Source organism: Egretta garzetta, unplaced genomic scaffold, assembly GCF_000687185.1.
Source record: "Egretta garzetta isolate BGI_Z169 unplaced genomic scaffold, ASM68718v1 scaffold231, whole genome shotgun sequence".
NCBI lineage: Eukaryota > Metazoa > Chordata > Aves > Pelecaniformes > Ardeidae > Egretta > Egretta garzetta.
The window spans coordinates 558,403-572,711 of NW_009258727.1; the positions used below are offsets into that span (position 1 = coordinate 558,403).

Here is a 14,309-nt window from a genome sequence, read left to right on the forward strand (position 1 = left end):
TGTATTAATTTGCTTTCTGAATTTCCTTCCAAAGCTGCTACAGGGACAAAAGCTTTAAAGGTTTAAAACACACTTGCACACATTTTTGTTTCCTCCTCTCTTTGATACAAGAGACCAACTTTGCCCAGTGCATCACCTTCATAACCTGTGCCCAGAAACTAAATGAAACTGCATGTCATTCCCCCCAAGAAAGTAAAGAAAATACAGCCTTTCACTTCAAATATTTTATGAATGCAAGATTACAAGAAATATATTAGTCAAAATGCAGGGCTATCAAGCACTGAACCAAGGATGCTGGCATCAGTTTGCCTACCATTTTGCATGTGGAAAAAATACACTACGTCTACAGGTAAAAGGCATCACTAATGCATCATGAATTACTCTGGTCAGCCAACATCACCTCTGCAGCCTGGTGCATGTTTAAGTCCTGAAAAAAATCATCATATTAATAGTTTGAGATGAGACACTGGAACAAAACCATTCTTAAACAGGAAAGTTTTTGTTTTGCTCTTATCGAGGTAACACCAAAAACTAAAAACAAGATCTTAAAAGTTAGCAGCCACTGTAACACTTGTTAGGCTAGCCTTCACACAAGGAGCATGCATACAGCCACTGGTCTTGCTTTAAACTGAGGGCTGTTGGTTAATTCAAGTCACTGTTTTCTCACCTTATTTGATTAACCTGTTGAACTGGATGTCCACCATAGGAAAAAGAAAATTAAATGATGTTAAGTGTAGCAGACAAATACAGATCACACCAAGAAGCTAACACTCATGAGTTGTCATAATAAGGGATAATAATAACAATAAAAAAAATATCAGTCTTTTCTGTGCATATTTTTCATTTGAAAGGTCCCAGGAAATCATGATGTGCCTGGCCGTTTCTGTTGCTGATTTCTGATGACTTCTAATTGTTTTTTGCATTGCTGATAGTAAGTTGAGAGACTTTTGTTTTCATCTAACAGCTTTTTATGTTCTTGTACCAGACGGGATGTGTTTTGCTGGTCTTTTTCATCCTGGTCCAGTTCTGCTATCAGTTCTTGCCTAAAATTTAAAAAAAAAAAAAAGTAATTGTCATTTATAATCTACTTTTATTTGCGTGTAGATGACTTCATATGTTTCAAATCAGTATTTGATTATCAGTCTGAACTCATGGCTGGTGATTTCTGGGGGGGGTTGACAAAACCCCCAAACCTTATTCTTTACTGCAGTCTGGGGAAAAATTCTCTTCCAAATCAAATCCACATTTAAACTTTAAAGTAGCTGCAAGTCATAGCCTCAATCTCTAAAACTGTGCTTTATATAATGTCTTTCAAACGTAGTTCTACAGGTCACAGTAAAATACCTAAGGATCCACACAGAATTCCATAAATATATTCAACTCTAATTTTGCTTAACTATACGTACATTTAAAAGCTCAAAAGGTAATTTAAAAGACAAAATTGCAATAATTTTGGTAGCTTTTTAGTGAAGTGCTGTTTTCTATTTCGACTTGAACTTCTTAAAGCAGTGGAAAAGCAGAATCAAGCAAATTATTTTTGTAACTGTCATTTCACTTAATTTATGCCAAAAGTGTTCAATATGTTTTTTAGCAATGATTTTAGAGGAACAAAGACACTGTTAAACTTGCTGTGAATTATCCTGCAAATCTGATGTAGCAGTTTGTTTTACTATTTGTTTATGAGGTGACAAAGGAGGCAATCTGCCAGCAATATTTTAGCAACAAAACAGTAGAGGAGAAAGTTCATGTTAATTAATTGTTGCCATATGGTTTGTAATTACAGTTGAAGACAACTTAATCATTCTATAAAGGTCGAACTAATAACTACCTTAACCAGCACAAAATTCATCAATTACAAGACTATCTTTTGTTTTAACACCTATGGGCAATCATGTTCTGACTAAGAAAACACAGTTTGGGAGAAATGTGCATGTGGACTTCCTAGAAAAAAAAAAAACATAAAGTAGGAATCAAAAGGTACAGAATTAACAGTTTTGAAACAGAAACACATTTTTATATGATTTATTGACCCTTAAGGACAACAGATATAAAACGAGAATTAAGATCTTCATGTCAGCTTCAGTATCTCCTCATGAAGTCTAAAAATTCTAGTTGCACTTGGAAAAAAAAATTGTTCTTGGGATGCTAAGCCAAAACTGAATAGATTCTAGGAGGTCGATCTTACAGTAGCTTTTTGCCTCGTTCTGTATGCTATTTCTAATGTAGAAGAGGTTTATACACACATTTTTCTCATTAGCTATTCCACAAACACTGAGGCAAGCCCCTCATTAACAGTAGCTTGCCTGCAGTGGCTCAGACACTGGTGGGTAACAAGCTGGTTACTTGGCCTAGCATGAGAGTATGTATCACCTCTCAGAACTGCTCCCCTGTGTCAGGAAACAGAAATGATGAGAAGCTGAACATGACAGAACGTACTGCAAACCGACGTTCTGAATCAGCAGTAACTTTGGCCCTAGTCCAACAATACATGCAGTTGCTTCTCTTTTACGTGTACACAATGGAAGAGGAAAGAGTTTATTTCTAGTGCACAAGGATAAGAAGGTACATAATGGCTTTTAAGTATTAGATCCTAAACCCCTGGTAAAAAAACACAAGATGTGTGTTGACAATACTGTTGTAAATGCGACGATTGACAAAAGTCAGATGTAAGATAAAAACTAACCAAAAAAGTAACATTGACATATTACTCAAAATTCTATAATCCATTATCCAAGTGATTATCTACAAATTACAGTTGAAAAACTTTTACTGGACAGCATTGGAAGTAAGATTTCAAGGCTTCTCAACAGTCCAGGTCTTTCATTCAAGATGATACAAACATTACTAGTATGTTACATACACAGGTGTGCCACACACTTTAAAGCAGGATTCATCCAGAAGAGTCTGGATACCGATTAAAACTTTCAATTACCTGCTCTAAATATCTCACCTGTACTGAACAGCTCAGTATTTCTAAGATTAAGGCTGGAAAATAATTATGCCTTATGAAATGTTACTTCATAAAGCCAGACATAATAGTCACAGAGAACAGATGTCATGTAAAAGAAACATACAGAACAACAGAAAGGTTAAACACATTTCACTTACTTCCTCTGCAACAGCAATGCAATTTCTGTCTGAACTTTCATATATTCTTGTGCCATTTTGCAGTGCTGTTCAAACACAGCCATAGATTCTTTGGAGTTTGGGCACGGTGCTAGAGGCTGAAAATAAATCAGACATGTTAAAAACTAATGAACTGATATCTTAGCATACAGTGTGTTAGAATGTCTCTACGGTGTATTTATAACGTCTTTTAAAAAACAGTAAGCTTTTAAAAATAAGTGTTAAACCATGCCCTGGAAAATGTTACTGCACTGATGTCAAAGTTGACTCAAACCTCACATCTGTAGTTATTAATGTGATACTCTCTCTGTCACAAAAATCAAAGTAACGTTTAATCCCACGCACAACAAATAAAGTGAATACAGCAATTTAAGTCAGTAACACTCAAGCAAATAATGTCTTATTTTGACAGTCAAACTCAGCTTATATTTGGTTTTAGGGATCATGTTTCCCAGGGCTTGTTTTTAATAGCTTGATCAAATCTGAGTCAACCAATCTCAGATTACATAATATATTTTTTTAGCCTTGGTCAAAAGTTAGACAGAATATAAACTCAGGTAAATATGCAGCACTATATTTTGCAACCCCAAATTCACATATTGCAACGAAATGCAAGATGAAGAGTCTAATAAAGCAGATATTTATTACCTGTAACTGATGATCTAATGTAAGATACGCCATTGGGATGGAGTTATCTGACCCATTGGTCTCTGTAACAATACCAAGAAAATTTTAATGTATTTTCAGAGTTAATTCTATTTTTGTAAGACAAAAACAAGAATTCTAAATCATTTCACAATACACAATCTGAATGTGGAAAAGCAAATGGAAATAGCAGCGTTCCAATCCCAAGGCAGATGAATCACTTTGTTTTTCTGATAAAGTTAAGAACTTGAAAAGCATGGTCTATCACACCAAGAAGAAATAAAGATTAAGGTTATCATCCTACACTTCTAGAAGCCATGTAACTGCACACAGATTTTAAAAATACTATTTTCGTTCCGTTTGCAATCATGTTCTCTATAAAAAAATTGCCATTTCATTCTTGTTTATGAAGGATCAGCCAGCCAGCCCATGCATCTAATGATTTTAAAATTAGAAGCTGTGCAAACCAGCTCTGCCAAAATAAAATAAGCGCAACCTCCTGGTCAGTTTTGAAACCTGCTCCCAGTGAGGTCTGTAAGTATCTTCCTCACAACATGCTCTAGGGCATCTTCTCTGCTCTGTAAAGATACTTTGTGGGTAGCAAGGAACCCAATAACCAATCTTCTCTCTTGGGCCTGGCTGCCCTTGTCTTACACTGCAGTTACTCTGTATTTCTCTAGTGCTTTCATTCCAAATTTAACATGTTTCTGAATTCTTATAGATCCTATCTTTTGGTAGCCCACAATCTGGGGATCACAAGTTTACTGTTAAGCTTTAAGAGACACAGGAGTAAAGACACATGGAGAAACTACTGATTTTATAGCTGCATTATTGCTACTAGAGGATTATATGGAGGAGGGTAGGTGGGAAAAAAAAGGGGCTGCTTACCCATACCCCAAAAGCACCTGCCACAGAGTAGTCGTGGTAGAGAAACTAAGGTGTTGCCCTCAAAGACTATGCTATCTCCAAGAGCAGCTTCAAAAGGAAACAGAAATAAGAGGGTGGGAATGGAGAAAAAGTGGTTAAGTGTATGCTTGTAAGGAAACTGGAAGGTGGTAAAAAAAAACCAAGAAAAAGAAAACAACCCTAGAACCAGAGATTTAATCACCACAGTATCTTAAATGAGAACAATATAAAAAGTCCTTCCCTACATTAGACTATTGCCATATATGGAATATTGCTACAGCAAAGGAATTACTGCAATGTTTCAAATACATCAATACATGCAAAATACTTCAGATTACATTCCTGAGCATTTCAGCACTGTGTCAAAGAACTGTAACTTTGCTTGTGATTAGCCAGATTCAGCTGGTTCAGCTGCATCCTCATTTTATCATTTTGCTTCATTAACTTAAAAACGTACCCTCTTTTACAGAAAACTAAAATCATTTCTTGCTTTAGAAATTCAAACAATTCTTTGTTCATGGACCGCATAAACCTAACAAGAAAAAATATACATGTGGTACATTGTGTATTTACCTGAGTCTAAGGTGAGGAGTTTCTGTGGGCCAGAAAACAGACCTGACTTTTACTTCTAGTGCTGTGCTGCCTTTAAGGCCAAAGACTTGGGACAGACTGCCTTTGCATTGGCATATGATGAGCAGCTTTCAGTTCCCAATGAACTATTGAGCGTGCTGCTGTGTGACAGAGCAATTCCCATAAGTGCTCACTGCCTAAAGCAACTCAGGACCCGTGCTGCACAAAAGAGAGCACAGGGTGGGCCATGGCAGTGGGCAAGGGCTTTGGGAAATGATGAATGATGAGGCAGCATGTGTGGTCAGGCAGAGTGACAATAGACAGAAGGAAGGAAGCACAGAAGCAAGATACAAGAGTATGTTGCCCTCCTCCCACTAAAACAGGGGGGGAAAAAAAAAAAAAGTACACACCTTACATACAGAATCACATTATATTTGGTAAAACTGTGCATATATATACACACACATATATGTGTGTGTGTGTGTATGCTTGTGCAAGAGTCAGTCCACATGTGAGTTCCCATTTTGCAGTTGGTTACAGGAAAAGAATGAAAGAGTCTGATCAGCCAAAGATGAAACAGATCACAGGAAAAAGATTTCAGAATTTGAGGCACTATGAGGTACTAGCTTAAGACTAAGTTTAAGATTCAAAGTATACATTTTGGTAACAAAAATGTAATTCTTATTCATGCTCTAAAGAAGAATTTGTGGGGATCCATTGCTTTCATGCAGTCCAATACTGGTTCTTTTCATAATGGAGTGCATTATGACTTTTAAAATTGAATTAGACTATTAAATTAAGTTCATTCTTAATTCTATTTCTTAATAAAAGAACGGTGATGTAACAGTAGAAGTATTTACAACACTTCTGCAGACACACTTATGTGTTCATTTAAAAACAGTAAGATTATGTGCACATGTACATTCTGCATAAACAAAATTACAACACAGATAAAAAAAATTAATGTATTCCAGCTGATACTCACCTAAATAGTATTTCATTCCAGAAGTCAGAGCTATGAAAGCTTTAACTGTGCATTCATAATACAAATGCACAAGACTACAATGCTCCAAGATGTCTAGTCCCCTAATTCCCCAAAAGCACACTCCAGTCAAGAACTGGTGCTAGAAGATCTGCATTAAATACTACTATCACTGCATATGTACAGTACTTTCTTACAAGCGAAATGCTTACAGGTTTATGTAACTTAACATAATCTATATAAAAAAGTTCTTAAAGCCAATGTGCAAAACAAAGCAGTAATGTAATGATTTAATTTAAGCAGAACTAAAATTGACTGTGATTTTCATTCCTTAATTTTGTTAATGTCTAGGCACACATCCCACACCATAATCAAATAAATGCTTTATATTTTTTACAGGCAAAAAGTTAACAAATGAACCAAGGATTACCTGCATCATCTGGTGTCCATGGATTACGAGTTGGCTTTTCAGAGGTTGGTCCCGAGGTAGTGATCATTCTCACACTAGGACTAGATGATCTACTGCTGTTCCTACTCTCCTGAAATGATAAAAGAAAACAAAATAAAATGACAAGAAAAGTTAACAGAAGGTTTTCTGGAAGATTTAATTTTAGAAAACATTATTAAAAAGAAAAATAAACATGAAGAAACCTGTATCTGTAATCCTCCGAAACACCCTCCTCCCCAAGCTTTTACCCTGAAAACTCTCCAGATACTTTAATAACCTTTACATGCACTGCAGGGATAATTTCATCCCCATTTCTACTTCATCTTTTATCATATAAAAAGAAATGGATATAATTTGGCTATTCAGCATAATAAAAAGCAGTGCTGAACACTGTGTTCAAGACCTTTAAATAAAAGGGTGATGCTATGTCTAGTAATTTTCACACTGCCATTCAGTGAAATCTAGCAGCTCCACAACATAAGGAAGAAATAAAGTTTGTTTCCAATGTTTAATCAATGAATGGAACTACATTTAACTAAAGGAATGCAGCTTAGTAACTGCACTAGACTGCAGTGTATTAATCTATAGCTTTTTTATAGTTCTTACATTCATTCACAGGTTGTGTGATTCACTTCAGAGAACATGAAAAAAGTATTTAATCCAAAGAATCAATCAATGAAAGCAAAGCAATTAGAAAATGAGCACATTCTCTCTCACAAAGCACATTAAGAACAAAAACAAAATTCTGTAGGAAGTTCCTTTATAAAAAGCTTGACTCTTCCAATCCTTGTGTTTACCAAAGCGCAAAAACATAGCACAGACTTAATGATTCTATTGGGCTTCTTTATCAGAATTGTTCTTTACAATATGTGTTCATGTATTTCATATACCCCCTCACTGACATAAAATTAACACAGTAAAGGACTTAAGACTATAAATCCCAGCGAGTTTTGCAGGAAAAAAAATGAAGTAAAAGGAAAAGATGCTATTAAAATACAGCTAATTTCAATACGGTACATTTATCATGAAATGATTAATTAAACATCCCTATTCTTCAAAAGAAGCACTCAATTATATGGTACCTGGAAACTGTGTTTCTTTATGACTCTACTTTCCAAATATCCTTTCTTAATTTAATTTTTAAAAGCCAGGATTTCAGCCAAGTAACAACCCAAAGAGTAACAAGATTCTATGCACTGAACTATCCATTATTTCAACTGCATTACATTTCTCCTGTAATGTTTATTAAACATTTAGTGCTTTATGTTAGTAGCCAGAAACAGGGCAATAAACTAGTGTAGAAATAATCTGATGGATGATACTATCAGGATGACGGCATCAGACATTTGGCAAAAGCTTTTCTGTTGGGAGTCTTTGTTGACATTAAGCAAGGTCTAAGTTACCAAGCTTACTGCTTACTGGCAGTGTCCTCAGATATGAGTGATGAACACACTCTGCTGATGCAAAAGGTCAGAAGACAGAGCAAGCACTTTTAACAGCATTAAGTCCTTTAAGCAAAAAGGGATTAGTTGGGTATCTACAGTTGATAGCAAAGGGCACTTGAGAAGTACTCCAGTTACAGTAACTTCTCAGTGATGCACTAGATTGCTTGCTGTACCAGAGTGATTTGATACATCAAGAGAAAACCCCATACATTTCCTTGATAACATTATTTAGACAAAATTACTAGAGATGAGATAGAAATGAAGGATTCATATCTGAAGCATATCTAAAAAGCATTGCAAAGTCCAAGGGAAGTTCCCTAAACTGAAAACCTGTTAGATGCATCATTTGGGCATACGTTCAATGAGATTCTTTAGGCCCCCTGGACGCCAGCCCCTCTGACAGGTAAGCCAGTGTCTGTTCTTTTGCAATCAGTTTCTGCTACCCCTTCACAGGGATCCTTTCACCCTTCCTTCCTCCAGGTATCTCAGTATGCTCAACAGATGTGTTACCAGGTTCCTCTCAAATCATCTTTGTCAGGTGGCCAAACCCACATAGCATTGTTAGCTTCTTAGCTTCCATTTCTAAAAGACTTCCAGTCTTGAAAAGCTGGCGTGCTCTGAGGCATAATCCTCCCTGTCCCCTCCTCCCAAAGTTTAAATTAAACGGGCAACCCAATTTAAAGAAATGAACGTTACTAGCCCTGTCCCCTCGTGTGGATTTTATCTCGCTATGAAAGGGGAGGGAAAAAAAAAGTGTATCTGTGACTAATTTCACAATCTCATGGACAGAATGATTCATCTGTGTAATACCAGGTCCCTCAAATTATCACACTTAGCTTGCATGCATGTGGGCATGTACGTTCTGACCTTGCTTCTCAACTGTTCAATACAGTACTTGGTTTTCTTTAATATATTATTTTTTTTCCACTATAAGAGTTATGAAGGTCCAGCAAGTTACTAAAAAAACCAAACAACCCAAAACAACAACCAAAAAACCAGGTTTAGAAGAGGTGGTTTTGGTATTATGCGAAAGATGACGTACCAAAACAACCAACCCAACAGAAGATACACAGGAAAGGACAAGGGTACCTTACTAGGCATCTGATCACAACCTGCAGTTCTTGAGTGATTATGCCAAATACGTTTCTCAGTACATGTATAAAATATCAAATTCTGTAAAGACCCTATCCAGTGCAAATAGTAGGTTTGCTGCGTTCCTTTAAGCCCCTGAAAGTTTTTATGGCTGCAGTTCAGAGCCTGCACATTTGTTTCCGTGTTACAAAGGTGTTTAGGCAAGACCGGTAGTGCTGGACAGATGGCATAATACCATGTTTTAAAATGCATGTGTACAAAAAAATGGCAAGGCAGAAGAAAAAATTCAGTAAAAAAAAAAAAAGTATGTGGAAAAATCAATAGAGCATCACAGTATATGGATGGAAACAAATCGAAATGTAGCATTTGACTGTACAGACAGGGTTGCATCAGTGCTGCTCATGCCACTTGGAGTAAGGTCCAGTCTAAGGTCACCAAACACTAGAGAAATCTGTGAAAAATCAGACTAAAACACGTTCTCAACACCGAACCACTCCAACAGCTGCTCCAATGATGGAAAACCTTTGGCTTAGCATATTTTCCCACCTAAACTGTTAATGTAAAAGGGTCAGTTGAGTAGTAAGATCATCTGCAAAGTACTATTACTGTGCGCTGTTGATAACATCATTAAGAGTAATACTGGAAAATGCCTTAAATGCCTCAACAACATAAAAATAGTAATCAACAGCCATACAAACCACAAAAAATTCTTCTAACAGTACACAGAAATGAAATACACATACAATCATAAAACATACAAGAAGGTCAGATTAAAACAGACCAGCAGTCAAAAGCAGGGAGACAAGAGTCTTACCTTTCAGGTAAGCACCCCAAACTTTGGTATATTTATTATTATCAAGTCCAGTGTTTTCCTCCACCTTAACAAAAATTCCATTCTGAATTGGAAAAACCTTCCTGATTAAAAAAATCATGATGACAGAATCATTTTCTATTGACACAGTGGCAATTTTCAGGAAGAACATGTTTAATAAAAATATTTGTGATCAGCTTTAGTGTGTCAGTCAAACAGTTAAAAACAAAAAGAAAAGCTGCACTGTGGGAATCCTTCAATTTTGAGTGGGACAGGGGCTTACAAGGGCTGGGTGCGGGAGCAGAGGCACGCAGTGCCATGGTGGCTCGGTGAGGAAGGCTGCGCAGCAGGGTGGGCGTAAAGGGGAATGGAATGCGAGGAAGAAGGATGTTTGCAATGAAGGGAGGGAGGGGGAAGGGGATTTTCACATTAGAAAGGATAACCTATATATGGTATGGTGCATATGGGGAAGTATGATAAACTGACCAGAGCTACGCTAGTCACAGATAATTTTTCTGCTTTGGCTAGTAGATTGCTTATATGGATAGCCATTCAAGATTTTTAATAAAAATTCAAGGCAGTGAGGTCCAGAGCTACAGAAACCCATAAAGAGTAATCTTAGGTCTTTTGCCATAATTAAATTGTGCTTACTTTCTTCGCTGTTTTCTGATTTCTTTTTTTAAAAATATATAAAGATATGTATGTCAAGAGTTAGAAAAGTCTGCTGAAACTAATGCTATCTCCTCTCACATCAAACAAGGGATGAAAATTAATTATTCATTTATATGGACAGTGCAAAAATTTCTTCCAAAGTGCATTATTCATGCCTGTTAAAATACTATGTTTTCCAGATTTTATCATAATGTTTCCAAAAACCGCAAGATGAAAGCAGGAGTCACTTAGATTTCCAGTATGTACACTACCAGAAGCAAGAAAGTAAAATGTGATTCTGGTACTTCTGTGGTCCCTCATTAGAAATTGGTGAGGTCAACAAAAACTTTTCTGTATCCTCCTGGTCACAAGGACAATTTAGCAAGAACATCCATACAAGCAGTAGAACAGCTATCAAAGAAAGATTATTATAGTAGTTATTAAGATATGAAGTAAATGATGAAATCCTGTATTTTTAAATATTAACCATTCATTAAAATGAACAGAATGAAAATTTTAAATGAAGATGTTACAATTAAATATATTCATACATCAATCAGTGCAATTTGGTATAACTGATGTACTGTCACAATTTTTCTTCTCAAGTCTTGCATAAATTTAGTTCTACAATTAACTGAATAGGTTAATCTATTTCTTTACTAATTTTGCAGATTCATTTCTTTCTAACAAACCTGTCTTCTCTGAAGATATTAAAATGTATTTAAGACTCATTTGTTATTTTCTGATAGATGTACATAGTAAATTCTACTCTTAACACCTGGGGGATTTATGAGGTTTCTGCAGCTATCACACTCCACAGAATTAAAGGATCAAATGTTGATCTCCCTGATAGCCACACACCCCCAAAATTACCACCTATTTTAGATTACTGCAGTAGGTTGTTTAATATGGAAACCTGAATAACCTGATGAATATGCTAAGCTCCAGTTTCCCACATCCAAATAATAGCAGGGATCTACAAAATTGCCAATTCACACTAATGGCCAAATAGCCTCTGTGAATTACTGAAACAGACAATGAAGCAATTAAAAACACAGAATAAACACATGGGAATGAAGCATTAGATGTACTTTTCTCATTTAACATGTTCTTAGTTTAATTTGGGTTTAGTTTGATTTCAATTTTATGTAGCATACCACTGTGTCTGTTACCATGGCACTTATGATAGCAGATAAGAAGCTATGCTTTTATAAAATATCTTATCAACATAGTCTTTTTTTAAACAAAACTTCGTGACAGCACCCTCCTGTAAACCTTTCACAAGAAATGGAGATACTACTACTGTAAGTTCCCATTCAGGGTCCAGAGACTGATAATAAATACATTTATAATACTGATGCACATGCCTTTTATTTTTATGCAAAAAATGTATGTATAACTGCTTCAGACAATCAGAAGTAGTAATTACAATTATTTTCTATATATAGAGGTGAAAAGTCTACATAACATCTGCCCTCAGCCAAATTAAGTGGTACACAAAACCTATGTGTACATAAAAATGATAAATGCTGCATGAGCTATACAGAAAACACTTCTCATCTAGAGCTCATTCACAGATCACCCGCATGGATTCTCATTTAAATGCAATACAAACGACACTACAGTCTGCCAAACTTCTACATCACTTCTACGAAAGCATCAAAGGTGAAGATTTCCAGACGAGTTTCCCTGTACAGATTCTGTGTTGTCTGTACTGAAAGGTAAAGAAGAGACGAGAAAGGCATTACCTGACTGGACTCTGTTCCAGCAACACTAAGATCTTGAATGGATCTGCGCCTCTGCTGCCCGTTTCCTGCTGGGAAAAAAACAAAACAAAAACAAACCAGTGAAATCTGTTCAGAACAAAATAAGAAGGGTGCGACTGTTGCAGAGGAGCTTGGAATTTGTACAAATCCACAGAGAGAAAGTGTGTGTGTGTGTGTGGGGGGGAAGAGACAGCTGCAGAATTTTAACTCAAAACATGCTGGCCCGTCAACAAAAAGTATACCCTAATACAATAACCACTCCTACCACATGAATAGCTGCTGCACTCTACTCCACCATCTTCTGTCACATGTATTTGGTCAGGCTTAGTACTCGGGGCAGGAGCTGATGACGACATCTATTTCAAGTACGTTACGTTATGGGGATTTCTAAAAGCTAGACCGCGAAGATAACAGGCTGACAGCTTTAACCTGTTGCTCTTCGGCGTGCTCAAGGATCACAGCAAGGACTTCTGCCTGCGCGTGCCGCGCCCCTCACGAAGATTAAGAAGTGAAAGCGCTTCCTTCTGGTCTTTGTATCCGTCGGATGAACGGAACTATGTCCTATTCTCATGCTCCGAGAAGTGTGAAAAGGGGACTGTTCAGCTAAATCGCATCTCGCCATCAACCTACTAAGCACAATGCTGTAATCTTTTCCTCTTCTCCTTCCACCTGTTAGCAATTATCCACCAGTGACAGCTACATAAAAAGGTTTAAAATTTTAACACTGACACGCAATCAAAGGCATTTCCAGGAAACAGTCTCCTTAAAAATAAAAGGAGATTATGCAACGGAATCTCCCTGGCTACTTTGATTTTTATTACGGCGACTGTTTATATTGTCTCTTGAGAGCAGGTCAGCTGTCCAAAAGGAAACACCAAAACGCCCTGAGTAACAGCTGACAATGCTCAAAATTCTTGCTCTTAGCTCTGCATTACGCAACTTTTCTACTGGAGGGGAGCGTCTGAAAGACAGCCCGCAGCCTGGCAGCCCCTCGCCCAGCGACCCCGCACGTGGCAGCCAGCCCAGCTCACTCACAGCCCCACAACAGGTACCACATTTTTAACCTTTTAGATACTTCTTATTTGGCATCGTTGCTGTACGACTCCACAGCCTGTCTTGACAGGTGGTTTGATTTGCAACAGTTACTACAAAAATGTAAGGCTATTTAATATTAATCAATGCATTTAATGGTGTCACTTTAAATTTTTAAATATAGGTACTATCACAGGTAGGAACACGTTACCACAAAGCAGCAATACAAAATCCTCACTGTCACTTGACCAATTTGTCATGACATTTTATAGTCCTACATTTATAGAAAGTACTGTGAGAAACAAGTGTATAAGAAAACCAAGGAGGATTCTAGAATGGGAATATATTCTTTGCTCTGACTACAAATGAATTTGAATCGCAACTTTTATATGGTCTTGATCTTTTGCTTCTGAAATTCAGGGAAAGTATATACTTACCTAAGCAACAACGGCTATATTATGTTTAATACTTCGATATTAGAGGTCGTGTGAATGACAAATCTACGTCAAAATTTCTGAAGTTGCTCATTAGCAAAGAAGTTTTTCACTACCTAATCATTTAACAGAGAAGATTATACATTTAGTAGAATTCTATGCTGCTGCGGATACTTCATCTGGCTGCCACAGCTCATCTCAATATTCAAGATATGGGCGATCCACCCACGACTGATACAAAATTATGTGCACGTTTCATTCAACAACACTGTTACAAAATTAGCTCAGCTGAAATAGTCTTGCAAAAATATCTGAAATTCTCATTTCAGATTAGCAACGTTTGTGAATTTAAAGAACCCGGCACATGTGTTGCTGAAATATTAGAACACGGCTGCCAAAAT

General features: G+C 36.7%; 1 protein-coding gene across 6 annotated transcripts in view; it reads right to left on the reverse strand.

Moving 5' to 3' along the window:
- Window positions 1-265: 265 nt before the first annotated feature.
- Window positions 266-14,309, reverse strand: part of MAP3K7 (mitogen-activated protein kinase kinase kinase 7) — a 34,798-nt gene continuing 20,754 nt past the window's right edge. For 4 of the 6 annotated variants that reach the window (XM_035888790.1, XM_009649046.2, XM_035888792.1 and 1 more), the window contains 5 exons: window positions 12,425-12,492; window positions 6,660-6,768; window positions 3,775-3,836; window positions 3,109-3,224; window positions 266-1,043 (listed from right to left, as the gene is read on the reverse strand). In XM_035888790.1, coding sequence (XP_035744683.1) covers window positions 863-1,043; window positions 3,109-3,224; window positions 3,775-3,836; window positions 6,660-6,768; window positions 12,425-12,492 — 536 coding nt within the window. In that variant the 3' untranslated portion in view covers window positions 266-862. The remainder of the gene's footprint in view (window positions 1,044-3,108; window positions 3,225-3,774; window positions 3,837-6,659; window positions 6,769-12,424; window positions 12,493-14,309) is intronic. The other 2 variants (XM_035888791.1, XM_009649048.2) reach the window with 1 other exon arrangement.